The sequence below is a fragment of the Pleurodeles waltl genome, chromosome 8 (assembly GCF_031143425.1).
Source record: "Pleurodeles waltl isolate 20211129_DDA chromosome 8, aPleWal1.hap1.20221129, whole genome shotgun sequence".
Lineage (NCBI taxonomy): Eukaryota > Metazoa > Chordata > Amphibia > Caudata > Salamandridae > Pleurodeles > Pleurodeles waltl.
In genome coordinates this window covers 1,431,837,805-1,431,857,829 of record NC_090447.1, presented here as the reverse complement: position 1 = coordinate 1,431,857,829, position 20,025 = coordinate 1,431,837,805, and the positions used below count along the sequence as shown (strand labels likewise).

General features: G+C 45.1%; 1 protein-coding gene across 1 annotated transcript in view; it reads left to right on the top strand.

The window, feature by feature from the left end:
- BRWD1 (bromodomain and WD repeat domain containing 1) overlaps nt 1-20,025 on the top strand; it is a 1,722,898-nt gene that overhangs the window by 1,145,348 nt on the left and 557,525 nt on the right. Inside the window, exons 26-27 of the mRNA XM_069202575.1 lie at nt 14,655-14,779; nt 14,900-14,982. Of these exons, the coding sequence (XP_069058676.1) occupies nt 14,655-14,779; nt 14,900-14,982 (208 nt within the window). The remainder of the gene's footprint in view (nt 1-14,654; nt 14,780-14,899; nt 14,983-20,025) is intronic.

Sequence of the window (20,025 nt, the reverse complement as noted above, 5' to 3'; positions counted from 1 at the left end):
GGGGGTTCCGGTCACGTTTGTGGTGGACGCCCATGCAGCTTATAGAACGGAGCTTTTTTTATTCTTGGGTCGTATTTCCAGCAGTTGATGGGGGTACAAACACTTTTCATGATTACACTATTGCGAATGTCCCTGGACAATACAGGGCATATGCATACTTAGAGATACCTTTATCTTATCAGGAACACCATAATTGGCTTGATGGCGCCCTCCCACACACAGTAGCACAAGTTAGGTTAGGTCCACTGAGCAATGATGGTCCTACCTGGCCTTTATTGGCTACATACACACCATATCCTGCGGTTGCTAACTTGGCGGTGGCTGAAGTTCTTTGTTTATAGATAGACTTAGCGACTACATATAGTAGATTATTTCAGTTTGTAGTGCAGACACTAAATACAAACGCAGTGCGTGCTGCTCCGGCGCAACCACATGCGGTGGTTCCGGGTATCAATCCGGACACTGTACACATCTGATAGCACATGGTCTCACGAACCAGGGGGTTCCGGTCACGTTTGTGGTGGACGCCCATGCAGCTTATAGAACGGAGCTTTTTTTATTCTTGGGTCGTATTTCCAGCAGTTGATGGGGGTACAAACACTTTTCATGATTACACTATTGCGAATGTCCCTGGACAATACAGGGCATATGCATACTTAGAGATACCTTTATCTTATCAGGAACACCATAATTGGCTTGATGGCGCCCTCCCACACACAGTAGCACAAGTTAGGTTAGGTCCACTGAGCAATGATGGTCCTACCTGGCCTTTATTGGCTACATACACACCATATCCTGCGGTTGCTAACTTGGCGGTGGCTGAAGTTCTTTGTTTATAGATAGACTTAGCGACTACATATAGTAGATTATTTCAGTTTGTAGTGCAGACACTAAATACAAACGCAGTGCGTGCTGCTCCGGCGCAACCACATGCGGTGGTTCCGGGTATCAATCCGGACACTGTACACTCAGTTATTGGTAAAGTACCGGCTAAACGAGAGGAAACTCCATTTTGGTTGGCGCAAAAAATTTATGTGCCTGAAGCAGTATTTCCCCATACGGGACCTCAGGATAAACAGAATATTGATGATGTGTTTGCCGTATGGAATGGTTCCTACTGTGGATCATTGTAATACTTGGGTCACGGTGTTTGCCACGCTTTACACTACAGCACACGGTACACCAACATTGGCTAATCTACCAGAAGTGCTAAAACAAATTCAAGATGAATATGGGGCTGCACCAGCCTTAGATTTAGGGATGCAGCTGATGGGCAATTTTCTCGCAGTTTCTTCTATTATTTTGAGTAATCTCAAAGGAGAGGCAGTAGCGCTAGCGGTGCGTATGCGTCTTCGAGACATCCTGCAACTTAATCAAGAGCGGGAGCTGCTGAGAATAATAGCAGAAACATATTTGAGTATCGGTCGTGATAGCCTAGGGGCTAGACCGCAAAAATGACAGTTACAGGGTAAGAGCAGTAAAGATACTACAAAACAACAGCAACCTGAGGGTGCTAAAAAGTGCTGGGAGAAAAAACAACAAACACCTAAAAAAGATAGGGGGCAATCTCCGCAACCGGAGACCCCACAGACTAGGTATAATCTCAGGAATAGGGATAATTTGAAGACGCCTGATAGATATCAATATACTGAAGCACGCCAATCTCGTTCCTTTCAGGACTCATCGGAAAAGAGAAATGAGAGAGGTGGGGGGTCAGAGCGGAGAACAGAGTACGTGAAACCGAGACAGGAATCACAACGCTTAACGGAGGTTTCTGTCAAGAAAGAAGAGAAACCGATCCAACAAAAACAGCAATTTAAAAAGAAGGTGGCGGCAGTCTCAGTTAGACATGCCACTCAAGAAGAGAGTTCTCTTGAAGAACAAGACATGGGCGTTAGCACTGTTAGACAGCGCGGCAGAGGTCACAATAGTTTGCCGGAATCTTCTAGAGCATCTGGAGGTGAATGCAACTGATGACTTCATACAAGTCGAAACAGCAGATATGCGTGTCTCTGATCCCGATAGAGTTTATACCTTAACTTTACAATTGGAAGGGGACATTGAGCGCACTATAAACGCCATCTTTTGGGACCGTGTGGTCAAATTGTATGACATTCTGCAGGCCGAACAGGATTGGCCCCCTGACTTTGTTCGTGACTGTCCAGTTGGGGAGGAGGTTATTACACCTTCATTCTCACCACTTGTTCTGGGAGAACTAGCAGAGTCCTATAATAAAACATGGGCTCTGGCACAGGCACCCGCCTTATATAGAAATCATGTGGGGTGGGATAGGGATTCACCTTATCATGTAATTCCGATAAAAGGCGAACCTCAGCCGCAACCGCAATATCCTATAAAATTTGAAGCAAGGGCATCGGTAAGGAAAATACTTACACAATTGGAGTACCAGGGAGTAATTGAACCCTGTGTCTCGCCGATGAATAATCCCTTATTTCCAGTAGCTAAACCGGGCCATTCTTATAGGATAGTAGTGGATTACAGACATTTGAATGGACATACACGCACATATTCGATACAAAATTCACACAGCGTAGCGCTCATGAATAATATTGTGTGTAAGAAATACAAAACAACATTAGATATCTCGAATGGATTCTTCTGCCAAAATATAGCGCCCGAAAGTAGGGACTATACGAGCTTTAGTGCGTTTGGCTCACAAAAAAAGTTTTGTCGTCTGCCTCAGGGGTATAAGAACAGCCCAGGACTATTTTCGGCTCATGTAACTGAAAAACTGCACGAGCTGGACCCTGAAGCTTTATCATATGTTGATGATATATATCTGACGGACGATGAGTTGCTGCAACATTTAAGGCGGGTAGCGCGCATTGTTGTGGGATTTGCTGAAATTGACTACAAATTTAATTTTAAGAAATCGAAGATTGCCTTCCTCAGCGTCATTTTCCTGGGATAGGAGTTGTCAAATGAGGGCAAGAGCTTAGCGCCACACTTTTTGGAAAAATGTGCACAGTTGCAACCTTCTAATACGATTAGGAAACTACAGTCGGTATTGGGGTTTCTTAATTTTGGCAGAACTTACATTCCTGATTATGCTACACGTATAAAACCATTATACAAGCTCATTCGCCCAAATTTTTCAAGTAGATTTTGGACGAATGAGCATACATATATTCTTCGCGATTTGCAAACTGATCTCTTAGCAGTAAAGCATTTACACACACGGGACAATAAAACGCATCTAGTCATCAGGGTTATACCTGGGGCCGTTGGGTTTAGATATGTCACCTTTAATGAGGGTGAGACAGTCCCGATAGCATACAAGTCCCACTTGTATTCTGCTGCAGAACAACGTTTTGCACAAACTGAGAAAATTCTCACTGCTGTACAGATGGCTGTGATTCAAGAACGACCTCTTGCCCAGGGCCAACGCATCATTGTCGTTTCCCCGATTCCAGCCTTAGAGGCTGTTACAAAAGCGAGTGTTCCTAATTCGAAAGCTTTACACCCGCGATGGATACAATGGGCAACGTCTTTGACAGCCCCTGATGTAGATTACATATTTGACCCTAAACTGCAGACTCAAGAATTTCTTCAATATGAAATGGAGTACCCAGTTCCCGCTGGCACACTGCCTATTGACCAATATCAGGTGGTCATGTATACATATGGCTCGGCGCAACCAGCGATTGGGACTAAACAACAGTATTCTGCTGCATGTGCGGTGGTGAGCGGCTATATGGAGGGGGAAGTGTTCTGCCCCCAACATACTTATACACAGACCTTGGGGGATTGTACGGCACAGTTGGCTGAGCTGAAAGCTCTATTGTTAGCCTTGGAACATGCGGATTCTGCAATATTTACATTGCTGGTTTGTGATTCCTATTACTGTGTTCAGTCTTTCTATGAATATTTACACTACTGAAAGTTGAATGGGTTCAGAGATTCCAAAGGTAACACCATTAAACACAAATTGCTGTGGGGGAAGGTTGCAAATCTGAAGGACACGCTTCCTAAAGTCCATGTTGTGCATACACTTGTACACCAGCGCGTTGGAATACACTTTGCTGGGAATACTTTGGCTGATGAAGCCGCGAAATCAGCAGTGGCAGTGGCCACTGTGGCCGCAGTAACTCGTTCGAGTTCCAAACCAGACACAGAGATTTTGGCTGCCATAAAAGCTACGTCTGATGGCACGCCATTTCCTAAGGGATTCCCTTCTAAATATGGTTACTGTATGGGTGGTATGCTGAACGCTGTAGTTAAAATCCCAGGCGTTGATGTACGTGAAATGCTCAATAAAATTGAGCGACCTCGATTAATTACTGCAGCACATGAGGGGATGGCTTCTGCACATGCAGGCATGGTTGCCACCATTTCACTCTTACAGGCTCGTTATTGGTGGCCTGGTCTCTATAAGGAGACAAAGCAGTATGTCCTTTGTTGTGATATCTGCCAACAAATTAAAGTTTCCACGGCTAGACGCCCGCAGCTGGACGCCCCTTCTCATATCAAATAAACCTTTACAGTGTGTGTACTTGGATCATTGTGGTCCGCTGTCACCAGATAGTGCATACAAATATATATTGGTTGCTGTAGATTCGTGCTCCAGATTTGTGTGGGTCTGGCCACAGTGTTCGGCTGACGCTCGAACTGTTATTAAAGATTTGCGCATCTTTGTCGATACATATGCATTTGCGGCTTTTCATTTGGACCAGGGCCCTGCTTTTGCCTCTAAGGCATTCAGGGACACCATGGCTTTGTTGGGGGTCCAGCTCCAGTTCTCGTCTCCATTTCATCCCGAGGGAAATTCTGTTGTGGAGCGTTTAAATCACGATTTAAAGCAATCCTTAGCGGCCAGAGTTATAAGTGCGGGTCGTAGTTGGCTAGCCCACCTGTATGGAGTACAGAGAGCACTTATTAACTTGCCTAGAAGGTCCCTGGGGGGTCGTACTTCATATGAGTGCCTGTTTGGAACACAAATGTATGTTCCTGATCTAGGTGGTCCTGGTGTGGGGACGGCAGATACGCCCTTTGACATAAATGATCGTGTCACTGTTTTACAGGATTTACAACAATTCCGTGAAGATAACTCCTCTGCCAATGCTGCCTCCACAGGAATTAAGGATGAACCAGTAACGCCTACTGGTTGGATTCCCAGCATTGGGGATCTTGTGCGTGAAAAGGTTGCAGTGAAAAAAGAATTTGGTCCTTCCTATCGGGTGCCAGTCCCTGTGCTAGGGATCCACGGCACAAGAACTGTAATTTTGCCACCGTCGCAAGGGGCCAAAGGAAATCGCTTTGTTTCCATTGATAATGTCAAGTTACAACATGTGGCCGATTCTGCACAGCAGACCAAGAGGGACGCCCAGTAGTTCCGGAATCCCTCTCACTACTGGGGACGAAGTTCCGCTGCAGGTGATTTGCACCAACGCTATTTCCTCTCCGAGCTTGGGGAGGGTGGAAGCTGATCTTGCGATTGTTCCACGAACGGCGAATAATTTGGAATCTTTTGATCAAGTTGCTGTGAGTACTACTGATGTTACTGAAAGTATAGTCTACAGCGTACCAAGGCGGGAGCCACAATCTGCTCCTTTGTTTACGGTTGCACCTTTTGCGAGAACTGCCTCCGGCTGCTTCAACACCACTGATGATACCGTTTCGGACTCCTCGTCCTCTTCAACATCAGCCCTGGGTTCACGTAAGCTGCTGTGTTGGCTCAAACATACATATTTTGTTGTTCCTTGGAACTATCTGTGGCTTTTTATGACTGTGATGACTCTTTTCCTATGGCTGGGGTTTGTAGTTACCTTTTTTCTGGTAATACATGGTCATTTTCTTCCTGAACGATCTGAATTTGAGCACGTGGAGAAGGTGTTGAAACCACATTTTTCGTCACATATGGTTCGAAGAGACTTGTCCTTTGTGAACATTTCTGCTGCACCAATTCCGGATGGGATTGTGTGGGATAGAGTGATGTTTGATATATATGGTCCCACTGAGATGATTCAGATACTGTATGTTCTCAAATTGTTCATGAATGATCTCGTTATACCAGGCATTGTTTCTGATGATTGGGACGTAAAAACAGTGGATTCTATGTTGACAGAATTGCAATATTATACTGTCTATGAAAATGAAGATGCTTACCAATTTAGAGATAATTATGGTTACATGTTTTGCTACAATTATTATGGACACCACTTTATTCATAAAGCTAGTAGCCCTAAATCAATATTTGAATATATGCAATGGGAACATTGCCCGACTCCTCCACAGGGGAGTTTTAAAACTTATTCTGATAAATTTGCGTATTTTTCTGGGCATAATCAACAGAGTGCTAAGTCTTACTATTTTAAGGTTACTCTGCATACTAATAAGCAAATGTTATTGACTGATACTAAATTACTGTATTCAAATTTGTTTGTATCAAAACTTTCAGTTGAGGGGTATGAATACTGGTCCAAAACTGTTGATTTGAAAAGTGTCTGGGGAACGAAAAATTGGCAAATGCGTGGTAGGGACACATTGTTTAGGGCATGTATTATTCCTGTCCAAATGATTTTCTTAAATGACACTGTATAACAGACTAGCTGTTTGGGCTTAGCAACAATTAGAGACTTGAATTTGCCTAGCATACCTGTCCCTTCCAAATTGAAAAATTGGCAGCAATATATTAATGCCACGTTTAGTGAGCTTACAGACTGGGTCCAGAATGGTACGCTTAACACTTCATTGACACGTCCGGGCGGGTGGTTATTGTGGCCCATAGACACGAATGGGTGTCATCAACGTTTTGTCACCTCTTGGGGGGGGTTCAGGACTAGTAGGGCAGACCCTCGCTACATATCACCGGAACATGCTGATATCATTACTGCATATAGCGTGGGGAAACTCTGTCAACAGTGGTTAAGGTCATCCACGCTAGATGCAGTTAAGTCACATCTCGCGTTACTGTCTAATGATACTGACTTGCAAGATTTTTTGTCAGGTCTGAGAGTACCCCGGAAGAAACGTTTTTTGTATGAAGTATATCATGAGATTTGTAAACTTTCACAACAAGAGGCAGCGGTCCGGTTAAGGCAAATAGATCAGGAGAATTTAAAACAAGCACTGTCTGTTGTGAATAATGGGATGCATACCCTATCCGACCGTGTATATACGATTGACAACATTGTTTCCTCTGCTATTGACATTATTAAATCTGATATGTCTTCTTTATATGATGGGCAGAGTCAAACGCAGTCCATCATGCAGTTGGGTTGGACTCTACAGACATTAAAGGCAGGTCGCGTCCCGTGGCAGCACATCCGAGCCAGGGAGATATTTATTTCCTTTAATTTGACACGTCAACAACAGCTCATGGCTAAAAAGGAAGCGACATATGTTATGTTAAATATTGAAAAATTGGAGAAGTTGCCTTTTACTGTGGCTGAGATTCCGTCAGCTGAGTGGTTGATTCACGGGGTTATTAATTTGCCTATCTCCTCTCTGCAATTCACTTCTTGTTTAAAGCATATTCCGGTGGGCAGATATGAGAAGTTGGGAGACAATTACATACATGAGGTGTGGGAGCTTCCCTTTCTATACAGATGTCTTAATGGTATGAGGGAGGTTTTTCTCAGCGGTAGCGAATGCGAAACTTCTGTCAGCCATTCGATGGTTTGTAAGCAGCTGTCTTTGCATGGGGCGTGTAATGCCTCAATTGCGAACTTAGCTTGCTATCTTAAGGGAGTTCCAGTCCCAGTAATTAAAAACACTTTCCAGGTGCTTTCAAACGGCAGCTACGTCCTTCTTAACAGAGAAGCCTGTTGTGGCATGCGTGCCGGAATAGTTTACGTAGTCATTGTCACCAAGGCCGTTACGTGCTGCGGGAATGTGTTGTTTCCCCCCACTCAATTTAGGGAGGTAGCGGACATCTGGCCTCACATTGCTACTTCCAAGGTGAATTTCGACAAGTTGAGTCAACTGAAGGCTTTATTGTTTCAAAAGCATGTGGCCCTTACATCTGCACGCAAGACCTACGCACTTTGGTGGCGAGGTCATCAGCAGAAATACAGTCCCTATTAAATACTAACTTTCCGAGACCACTCTGGTGAACTCGTGGGACGTATATTTAATGCGTCCAGCACTGCTGGAATTGCACATTTTTTCAAAGCCGTTGGTGTTGGTTTTGCTCATACCTTCTCTTCCATATTCGGTTTGATACCTTCGGCTATTCATTCTATTTTCGGAAGCATTTTTTGGGGATTTCCGATTACTTTGGCTTTGTTGACTGGTGTTTTGCTGTTGCTGTTGTTCTTCCGCAATGGCTGTCCCACCCCAACGAGATCCCATATTGGCGCTCCCGTCAGCGCAGCTGTGTCGTGAACGCATGATGCAGCATTTTGGAGCAACACTCCTAGGACAGTTGGAGTGTGACTGGTCTCTGTCATTCCGACCGGTTTTGGATTGTGTGCAACCTGTGTTTCGGTGCCTTTGGTGCTCGTTTGAACATGCACTGGCTCTCTGTCTCTCACTACAGCACCCCCCGGTGGTTGATACTAATCTGTTGATGTTCCCGATTAGGGCTGATTCCCAGACTGGTGCACTGCGGTTGCGTTAGCTGCGTGAGGCAGTTTATGAGATTCCCTTCCTGGAGGAAGATGGTATTGTCTCATTCATAGACCCTGCACGGGGTGCCACCCTGGATGGTTCTGGTGCTTTGGAACACACCTGCTCCATTATAGTTTTTGGCGTGGATTTTCCAGTGTTGACATCTGTCGAAGTGGAGGATCTCCTGCTTTCCGTGGCTTCCGTCTAAAAATTGGATTTTGTATTTTTTTTTGTAATTAACATTGTATCGAATTTGGCTTTACCGTCACATGCTTACCAATTTAAATTAGTTTTCTGCTTTGATGTCCTCTGGACTTGTCGAAATATATTTGGTATATTTTTTGTATCTGGGGCATATTTTTATATTATTAGAACCACATGCTACCGACAAGGGGAGGGTGTAGTGTGGTCAGTTTTATGTGTCCTTTGCGCGTTAGCTTCAGGCGTTAGGCCTTTGTGCACTTTTCCCTGGATGTATTTTATTCCTTTCTCGCAGCTTAGAGCCTCTGTGCACTTTGCTCTAAATGCTTTTTATTCAGCTTCATACTGTTATTTTTCAAAAAGCCAGTTCTACGGTCTTGTTTTATTTTTTATATCACACTGTTTAGCCTACTTCAGCACTGGAGTTCTCAATAACACATTCTTGTTCACTCTGTGCTTCAGTCAAGGATACAGTCTGGTACATTGCCGATAGGCGTGGTAGGAGTTTAGTCTTTGGCATTCTTGCGTAGGGACATTTTGTGATCACACTGACATGTTAGTTATAAAAACACTTCCTTGTCCTAATACACGCAAGAGGGAGATTCTGACCAGGGAACCACAACTAGACGCGGACTGCCTCGTTGCAGATGCTGAACCAGATCACAGGCCTTTGCTCAGGTATGAGGGTTGATGGCTTCCCAGGGAATCTGAAAGGCAAGTTAGAAGCTTAACATGCTGTGCTCGAAATAGAACTAATTGAGAGAGAGTAGAATTTATTAACACCATGATAGCGTTATTCTTATGTTTCACTCTCCTCGTGACTATTTCAATCCTACTGTGTTGTATGGTTCTGGTTATTGCAGCTCACGCCTTAATATCTAAAATGCAGTTGTTTTATTAAAACAGGATATAAAACTCAAAACTGTCTTTGTCATTTGTATATGAGATTATACTGTAAATGAGAGAGCTGGTTTGGATCTGAGTGACCACGACTTCCCTGAGAAGTTCCAAAGATGTCATGCGCTCGGCTGCCCAATCATCCCTCCCCCTCGGGAGAGATGAGGCACTGCTAGTTAGCCAGAGCAAAACCGGATTTAGGGTGACAGGGGTCCTTCCAAGTGGGTCCGACTCAGTCCCCCACACCGGGAAACGATCCTGCTACCTAGAAATCCAGTGGTCTCATTTAGGATAACGAGAGCCCACGCGACAATAGGGCCGATATAAACATGTTAATGGTTACAGATGAGGACCAGGAAGCAGAGAGTGAACCTCTCCTTGATCTCCTCTCCACTGACCCTAAGGATGGCACAGTAGATGGAGTGGTCTATTCAGACACCATGTCTGGCCAACAGCAGGCTGACTGCAGGCAAGTCCTTCAGCAGTTTGCTGAGCTCTTTTCTTTGACCCCTGGTCAGACACACCTGTGTACCCATGATGTGGACACAGGAGACAGCTGATCAAGTTAAGGAAAGCATCACAGTGGAAGTCCACAAGTTCTTGGGTTTGTGAGTAATTGAACACTCCGACAGTCCCTGGGCTAGCCCAGTGGTCTTAGTCCCAAACCTCACACAAAATATGGCAAGAGAGAGATGAGGTTTTGTGTGGACTACAGAGGACTCAACTTTGTCACCAAGGCAGATGCTAATCCCATTCCAAGGGCAGATGAACTTACAGACAAATTAATTAGGTGCTGCCAAATACTTAAGTACCTTTGACTTAACTGCAGGGTACTAGCAAATTAAAATGGCACCTCGAGCAAAAGAGAAAACAGCATTCTATACACCTGATGGGCACTACCAGTTTACTGTGATGCCCTTTGGCTTAAAGAATGCCCTTGCCACCTTCCAAAGGTTGGTGAATCAAGTCCTTGCTGGCTTGGAGTCCTTTAGTGTAGCTTATCGTGATGATATTGCTGTCTTTAGCTCCAAATGGCAGGATCACCTGGTCCACTTGAAGAAGGTTTTGCAGGCCCTGCAAGCAGCAGGCCTCTCTATCAAGGCATCTAAATGTCAGATAGGGCAGGGTACTGTGGTTTACTTGGACATCTTGTTGGTGGAGGCCAAGTTCAGCCACTTCAACCTAGGATTTAGACTATTCTGGACCGGGCAGCTCCAAAAACCCAGACTCAGGGCATTCCTTGGCTTGACTGGGTACTATAGGAGGTTTGTGAAGGGTTATGGATCAATAGTGACACCCCTCACAGAACTTACCTCTAAGAAAATGTCCAAGAAAGTGAACTGGATCCGTGGACTGTCAAAAGGCCTTTGACACCCTGAAGCAAGCAATGTGTACAGCACCAGTTTTGAAAGCTCCAGATTACTCTAAGCAGTTCATTGTGCAGACAGATGCCTCTGAACATGGGATAGGAGCAGTCCTGTCCCAAACAAATGATGATGGCCTTGACCAGCCTGTTGCTTTTATTAGCAGGAGGTTACTCCTCAGGGAGCAGCGTTGGAGTGCCATTGAGAGGGAGGCCTTTGCTGTGGTCTGGTCCCTGAAGAAGTTGAGACCATACCATTTTTGGTACTCGCTTCATAGTTCATACTGACCACAGACCGCTCAGATGGCTAACACAAATGAAAGGAGAAAACCCTAAACTGTTGCGGTGGACCATATCCTTACAGGGAATGGACTTTGTAGTGGAACACAGACCTGGGACTGCCCATGCTAATGCTGATGGCCTTTCCAGGTTCTTCCACTTATAAAATTAAGACTCTCTTGGGAAAGGTTAGTCTTATCCTCTTTCGTTTGGGGGGTGGGTTGTGTAAGGAAATGCCTCCTTGGCATGGTTACCCCCTGGCTTTTTGCCTTTGCTGATGCACCAGTGTTCTTTCCCTCAACTGTACCTTTGTCTCCACAATTGGCACAGCCCTGGCACTCAAATAAGTCCCTTGTAACGAGTACCCCTGGTACCAAGGGCCCTGATGCCAGGGAAGGCCTCTAAGGGCTGCAGCTTGTCTTATGCTACCCTGCGGATCCCTCACTCAGCACATGCACACTGCCTCACTGCTTGTGTGTGCTGGTGGGGAGAAAAAGACTAAGTCGACATGGCACTCCCCTCAGAGTGCCATGCCAACCTCAACACTGCCTGTGGCGTAGGTAAGTCACCCCTCTAGTAGGCCTCACAACCCTAAGGCAGGTTGCACTATACAACAGGTGAGGGCATATGTGCATGAGCACTATGCCCCTACAGTCTCTAAGCAAAACTTTGGGGGTAGCTATAAGAGTATATGGTCTGGGAGTTTGTCAAACACAAACTCCACAGTTTCATAATGGCCACACTGAAATCTGGAAAGTTTGGTATCAAACCTCTCAGCACAATAAATGCACAGTGATTGCAGTGTGGAATTTATTGTAAAAAGCACCCAGAGGGCATCTTAGAGATGCCCCCTGAATACCAATCTGACTACTAGTGTTAGGCTGACCAGTTCCTGCCAGCCGGCCAGAAACCAGATGAGTTGTTTGCCACACGGGCAGAGTGCCTTTGTCAGTCTGTGGCCAGGAACAAAGCCTGTACTGGGTGGAGGTGCTTCTCACCTACCCCTGCAGGAACTGTAACACCTGCCGGTGAGCCTCAAAGGCTCACCCCTTTTGTTACAGCGCCCCAGGGTACTGCCCCCACTTTTGGAAGCAAGGCTGGAGGAGATAATGAGAAAAACAAGGAGTCACCCACCAGTCAGGACAAGCCTCTAAGGTTCCCTGAGCTGAGGTGTCCCCTGCCTTTAAAAAACCTCCATCTTAGTTTTGGAGGATTCCCCCAATAGGATTAGGGATGTGCCCCCCTCCCCACTGGGAGGAGGCACAAAGACGGTGTAGCCACCCTCCAGGACAGTAGCCATTGGCTACCGCCCTCCCAGACTTAAACACACCCCTAAATTTAGTATTTAGGGGCAAACCAGAACCCAGGAAACCAGATTCCTGCAACCTGAACTACAAAGAAGGACTGCTGACCTACAAGCCTGCAGAGACGACTGACAACGACAACCACTTTGGCCCCAGCCCTACCGGCCTCTCTCCTGAGTCGAAAACCTGCAACCAGCTGCGCATCCAACAGGGACCAGTGACCTCTGCAGCCTCAGAGGACTGCCCTGACCCCCAGGATCAAGAAACTCCTATGAGCAGCGGCTCTGCTCAACAACCTGCAACAAACTTGCAACTTTTCTTCAACTCTAAAGACCTCACTCTTCCTGCTGGAAGCGTGAGACTTCACGCTCTGCACCCACGCCCCCGGCTCGAGGTCCAGAGAACCAACACCACAGGGAGGAGTCCCCGGCGACTGCGACCCCGTGAGTAGCCCTAGACGACCCCCTTGGAGCCCCACAGTGACCCCTGCAGAGAGATTCAAGAGGCTCCCCCTGACTGCGACTGCCTGTAACAAGGGACCAAGCATTGCACCCGCAGCCCCCAGGACCTGAAGGAACCGAACCTCAGTGAAGGAGTGACCCCCAGGCGACCCTCTGCCTATCCCAGGTGGAGGCTGTCCCGATAAGCCCCCACCCCGTACCTGGCTGCACAGCTAGAGTGACCCCCGGGTCCCTCCTTTACACCTATACAAAACCCGACGCCTGCTTTGCACCCGGCCACACCTGTGCCGCTGAGGGTGTGTTTTGTGTGCCTACTTGTGTCTGCCCCCCGAGGACGCAGGTACTTAACTGCTGGTAGACTGGAACCGGAGCACCCCTGTTCTCCGTAGGCGCCTATGAGTTTTGGGCACCTCTTTGACCTCTGCATCTGACCGTCCCTGAGCTGCTGGTGTGGTAACTTTGGGGTTGCCTTGAACCCCCAACGGTGGGCTATCTTCGACCCAACTTTGAACCCTGTAAGTGTTTTACTTACCTGTGAACTTAACCTTTACTTACCTCCCCCAGGAACTGTTGATTTTTGCTCTGTGTCCACTTTTAAAATAGATTATTGCCATTTTTGTCAAAACTGTACATGCTATTGTGATTATTCAAGGTTCCTAGAATACCTGAGTGAAATACCTTTCATTTGAAGTATTACTTGTAAATCTTGAACCTGTGGTTATTAAAATAAACTAAGAAAATATATTTTTGTATATAAAAACCTATTGGCCTGGAGTAAGTCTTTGAGTGTGTGTTCCTCATATATTGCCTGCGTGTGTACAACAAATGCTTAACACTACCCTCTGATAAGCCTACTGCTCGACCACACTACCACAAAATAGAGTATTAGAATTATCTAATTTTGCCACTATCTACTTCTAAGGGGAACCCTTGGACTCTGTGCACAGTATCTCTTACTTTGAGATAATATATACAGAGCCAACTTCCTACATTTGTCAACCACATAAGCTTTGCTCAGTCTTATTTGCCATACCTTTTGTTTGAAGGTGGAACTTGAAACTTAGTTTTTTTTGGAATTACAAATTGGGTGGGGGTTTACCTGCTTATGTTCGCTTTCTTGATAATTTGTTTTTCCGAGTCCTGTAGATAGAACAAATGATAAAACTGTGGTAATCATTATACACAATAATTTAAAGCTGTAATTCTCCTGTTATCACTCAACATTTGCACACAGTCCTACTTGTAAAGAGAAATATAAAAGCTACACTGCCTTTGAAGATCCACTGTCTGGTGGAATTCACATTACACGCACACAAAATTTACATAGCATCATGGAATACTAAAGCTTAAAGGGTCTTATCTTTGTTTCACTTTCAAATTAGGTTAGTATATTTTAGTGTAAAAAAATTGCAAGTCAGCCTTACAAATGTAACCAATATTTACGGTAATGTTATTATCTCAGAGCCGCAATAATATGGCACTTTACTTTGACACTTAGGAAATAGTGGTTAATGCAAATATTAAATAAATGTATTTCTTTTGTTGATGATGCTATCCCTGTGTCATTTTCTTTTCTAGGATCAAGAAATAGTAAAAATTGTTGGCATGAAATATGAAGTTGGTCCACCTACTCTTTGCTGCTTGAAGGTTTCTTTGGTAGACCATGTTTCTGGAAAACTTTTGAATACATCTTTTTCCTTGAAGTAAGTATGCGTGGTGATTATTATCACGAGAGACTTGCTGTTCTCTTCTTAGCGTGTTGATTTTTTTTCCCCCTGCCATGCTCACTTGAAAGATTTGATAAATACTGAGCTTTTTTCCAGATACCATGATATGCCTGATGTCATCGATTTCCTTGTGCTGCGCCAGATTTATGATGAGGCACGGCAAAAAAATTGGCAAGCCGGTGAGTAATTTTCAAATCATACTAATTTCTCTAAACATTTTTTCAAGGTTAGAACACTGTTTTTAACTCTGAGCAAATGTCTGTCTTTCAGATTCAATTTATATAGACATTCCTCATGTTAGATATACATTTTGAAAAAGCCTCAGAAGTTAACTTGCCAGAATGTACAATAGTTACAAAGGTTGCCACACACTCATTATTTATAATGATGTTATAAACAATTTATCAATTTTGCCTCAGAAGGTGCCCGATTGAATAATGTTGGACCTTTTTCTTCTATGTAGTTAAATATTCCTTGACTGGAATAATTATACGCTTTCTGCTTGGACCCCAGGGCACTTCTTCATATATTTGTGTAAGCCATTTAAAATTCTCACTGGGTGTTAATGTCCATCAGTCTTCCTGATGTGGTACACTCTCTTATAGCATGTTAGAGGTCCAGTTTTCAAGCTTGAACAGCCAACTGTCACAACCTCAGTACCGACAAGACAGAAGTAGTGAATTTTGGCAAGAACACCTCCTCATGGAACTCCAACTGGTGGCCAGTCAAATTCAGGCCCACACCCAGCTCCCACACCAGGAACTTAAAAATAATCAACATCAAATTGGACATGACCACACAAGTCATCTGTTACTGCATCCTGCTTTCAGACCCTGAAGATGCTGAGGAATATCTTCAAATGGATCCCAAGCAACGCTCACGAAACTGTCACTTACTCCCTAGTCATAGGCTAGGTGGATTATAGGAACACCGTCTACGGCAAGATAACCAAGCAACTCACTAGAAGACTACAAACCATCCGGAGTTTGGCAGCCAGACTTATTCTCAACCTCCCACCCACAACTCACATCACACCACACCTCAAGGAGCTCCACATACTCACCAAACATGTGAAGAACTCCATCCCCTTCTGTAGTCTCACTACAATATTCACCTTCCTTACATTTCCTGCAGCTTGTCGCCGGAGCACAAGATTATGGATACTCCAAGATTCTTAGCCCCCTCTTTTGCACCACACTTAAAAAAGGAATAGTCTTTATTTAGCCCTCTTCTTCTGCCTCTCATCTGATAACACCAGATCCTCTTCATTTTCTGTTAATGCCATTAAAACTAATCATTCCATTTGGGATCTGCTGCAAGAACTTCTGTAAATCCAAAACAAGAGCGACCCAAATGTCCAATCTAACTGGGGTATAAACATCTCAGAATAAACAACAATCATGTGAAACTCATTTGACCATATTATACAGTAGGGCACAAAAATATCATGCCCTTGAGTCAATTAAAGTGCGTACACTAAAAATCATTGGCATTCCATTTGGCGCATGCAAATTAACTTGTGTTACAACCAGTGTCAAGCTGATTTATATTATCCCAACTAGTTTTTTTATTATAGAAAACACGTTCATAAAAACAAACAAATTTGGAAAGATACAAAGTTCAAAATGTGCTTCCCACTGTGCAGGTATCTGTGTGTGAGTGCACCTCTGCATGAGCAGAGGTGCCCCTACAAACTCCAGCTCCATTTTCCTGGACTTTGTAAGTGCGGGGAAGCCGTTTTATCCATGCACTGGACACAGGTGCCCAGCTACATAATGGGTAACTCCGAACCTGGGCATGTTTGTATCAAACATGTCGGAATCATACCCCAATACTGTTGCCAGTATTGGTTGTATGATTCCATGCACTCTGGGGGTTCTTACCAAATTGCATAGTTTTCCCGGACAGCCCTGCGCTGCTGCCAGCCCCAGACGGGTTTCTGCCCTCCTGCTGCTTGACCAGCTCAAGCCCAGGAAGGCAGAACAAAGGATTTCTTTTGGGAGAGGAAGGCAACACCCCTCTCACTTTGGAAATAGGTGGTACTTGGCTTCAGAGGGATAGCCTCCCCAAGCCACTGGTATGCTTTGAAGGGCACATTTGGTGCCCTCCTTGCATAAACCGGTTTGCAGCAGTCCAGGGACCCCTGGTCCCTGCTCTGGTGTGAAACTGGGTAATGGAAAGGGGAGTAACCACTCCCCTGTCCATACCCACCCCAGGGGTGGTGCCCAGAGCTCAGAGGGCCTACCATAGGGGTGACTTATAGTGACCTGGTGCAGTGACCTGTAGCAAAAAGGGTGCATGCACCCTTTCATGCTGACTGCAATGGCAGGCCTGCACAGAGGTTTTGCATGAGCTACCATGGGTGGCATAATACATGCTGCAGCCTATGAGGAGCCCTGGTGGTCCATTGACCTGGGTACCATATACTAGGGACTTACATGGGGGCACCAGTATGTCAATTGTGGGGTGTAAAAACCATGAACAACTAATTTTAGGAAAAGAGAGCTCAATCACTGGGGTCCTACTTAGCAGGATCCCATTAAACACAGTCAAAAACAGACGGATATCAGGAAAAATGGGGTAACCATGTCAAGAGAGAGAGAGTGCTTTCCTACAGTTTGTATGCCCGGTGAGTGTTTGTGTGTGTGTGTATATATGTGTATATATATATATATATATGTGTGTGTGTGTGTATATATATATATATATATATATATATATATACATATATATATATATGTATATATATATATATATATATGTATATGTTTGATGCCATCTAGTGTTGGGCTCGGAGTGTTACAAGTTGTTTTTCTTCTAAGAAGTGTTTTTGAGTCACCGGATCGAGTGACTCCTCCTCTTCGGCTCCATTGCGCATGGGCATCGACTCCATATTAGATTGTTTTCTTTCCGCCATCGGGTTCGGATGTGTTTCCTTTAGCTCAGATAGTTCGATTTGGAAAACCTTGAAAACGCTTAATTTCTCGTCGGTTTTGTTTCGATCGCGTTACACCTTCTATTGACACTTCAGTGCAGTCGGAACAAACATCTCTACTCGCCCTTCGGGGTGCGCGCGCCCAACTCGGACCTGGTCGGGCCGACCGCATGGAAGCCTCATGGTTCAGACTCCATTCCGATACTGTCCTTGGTGCCACGCTAAATTCCCTTATACAGACCAACACCTCATCTGTAATCTCTGCCTTTCTTCTGACCATCGGGAAGAAAATTGCTAGGCCTGCAGATCCTTCCGGTCAAAAAAGACACTTCGGGATAGAAGAGCACAGAGGCTTGAGATGGCGTCAAAAAGCTCCAAACATCTCGACATCGAAAAGGAAGAGATTATGCAGACCGCAGTCTCTGAGGATCCGACTCCGACCAGGATTCAGAGGAAGACAGACCGGTCACGGCAGGACAGCACGTGAGTACGCCTTCCCCGTTACCATCTAAACTGAAATATAAGGCCTTGGGGATGGCTCGACCCAAAAGAAGACACCCAGTGACCAAACCCCCAGTTTGGCACCAAAAAAGGCCACTCCTCCGAAGCCATCGGAGTCGACCAAAAGCTCTGTCTCCGACTTGAGCAAACACTGCTCTTCCGAGTCGAAATTTCTGAAATCCCTTTCGGAACCGAGACCATCCACAACTCCATCTTTTTCGGAGCCGAAAAGTGCAGGTTACACCGAGGAGCATGGACTTTTTAAGACACTCAAAGAAAGCCATAAATCTGAGGACTCCCCCCAAATACAGCCAATACTGGAAGTAATGGACGAAAGGCAAGCCGAGATTAATATCCATAAAGAAACTGGCTGAATCTTAACAGCACCTCCTCTAAAACCTAAGAGGAAATTAGCCTTTCAGGAGGAATTGGACACTACAGAGCCTCTAGCTAAAGTGCCAAAGACAAAGGAGAGACAACCACCTCCTTAATTTTCTCCTCCTCATTCTCCTCCTCACTCTCCACATCTGCATATCTCTCCTACTACCAGTCCTACACCAATGCAGTCACCATAACATTCGTTTGACTCGCAACAAGACAATGTAGACCCATGGGATCTTTATGATCCAGACCCCATTCCTGACAACAACCCTGATTGCTATCCCTCAAAGCCTTCACCACCTGAGGATAGTACAGGGTACAATCAAGTTTCAGGTAGGACTGCAGCATACCATAGTGTCACCATGCACACTGAACCATTGGAGGACGATTTTTTGTTTAATACTCTTTCCTCCACGCATTCAACATATTAGTCGCTCCCTGTGCTCCCCGGCATGCTAAAACATGCTTTTCAAATATTCAGCGAGCCAGTCAAAGCAAGAATAATAACTCCCAGAATAGAAAAATAAATAAAAGCCCCCTCCCTCTGATCCCGTCTGTATAACTCAGCTACTCCCTCCAGACTCAGTAGTGGTAAGCGCTGCCAGAAAGAGGGCACACTCTCTCATCAGGTGATGCACCCCTGTCAGACAAGGAGAGTAGGGAATTTGATGCTGCAGGGAAGAGAGTTGCATCCCAGGCAGCCAACCAATGGAGAATAACCAACTCCCAGGCGTTGTTGGCTTGATACAACAGGTCCCATTGGGATGAGATGCAAGATATAATCCAGGATCTCCCCAAAGAATATCAAAAAAGGGCACAGCAAATAGTGAAGGAAGGGCAAGCCATCACCAATAATCAGATTAGGTCTGCCCTAGACGCAGCAGACACAGCTGCCAGGAGTGTCAACACTGCAGTAACAATAAGGAGGCATGCGCATGGCTCAGGTCCTCTGGTTTCAAACCCCAAATCCAACAAGCGGTGTTGAATATGCTGTTCAACAACAAAAAAAAAACTTTTCGGCCCAGAAGTGGACACTACAATTGAGAAATTGCTTAAGGATTCAGACACCGCAAAAGCTATGGGTGCACTATAAACCACACAATATAGGGGATCCTTTCAGAAACCTCAGTTAAGAAGAGGATTTTGGGCTCAAATGGCAGAGGCATCCACATCACAGGCAAAACCAGCCTACCAACCTCAGTACCAAAGAGGTGGTTTTAAGAGTACATATAGAGGGCAGTATCCCAGAAGTAGAGGGAAGTATCAAACAGCTAAACAAACTTCACAACACACTAAACAGTGACTTGTTTCATTCCCTTCCATTCCACACCTACCCTGTGGGAGGAAGACTACAAAAGTTCCACACCAATTGGCAAAACATTACCACAGACAATTGGGTACTATC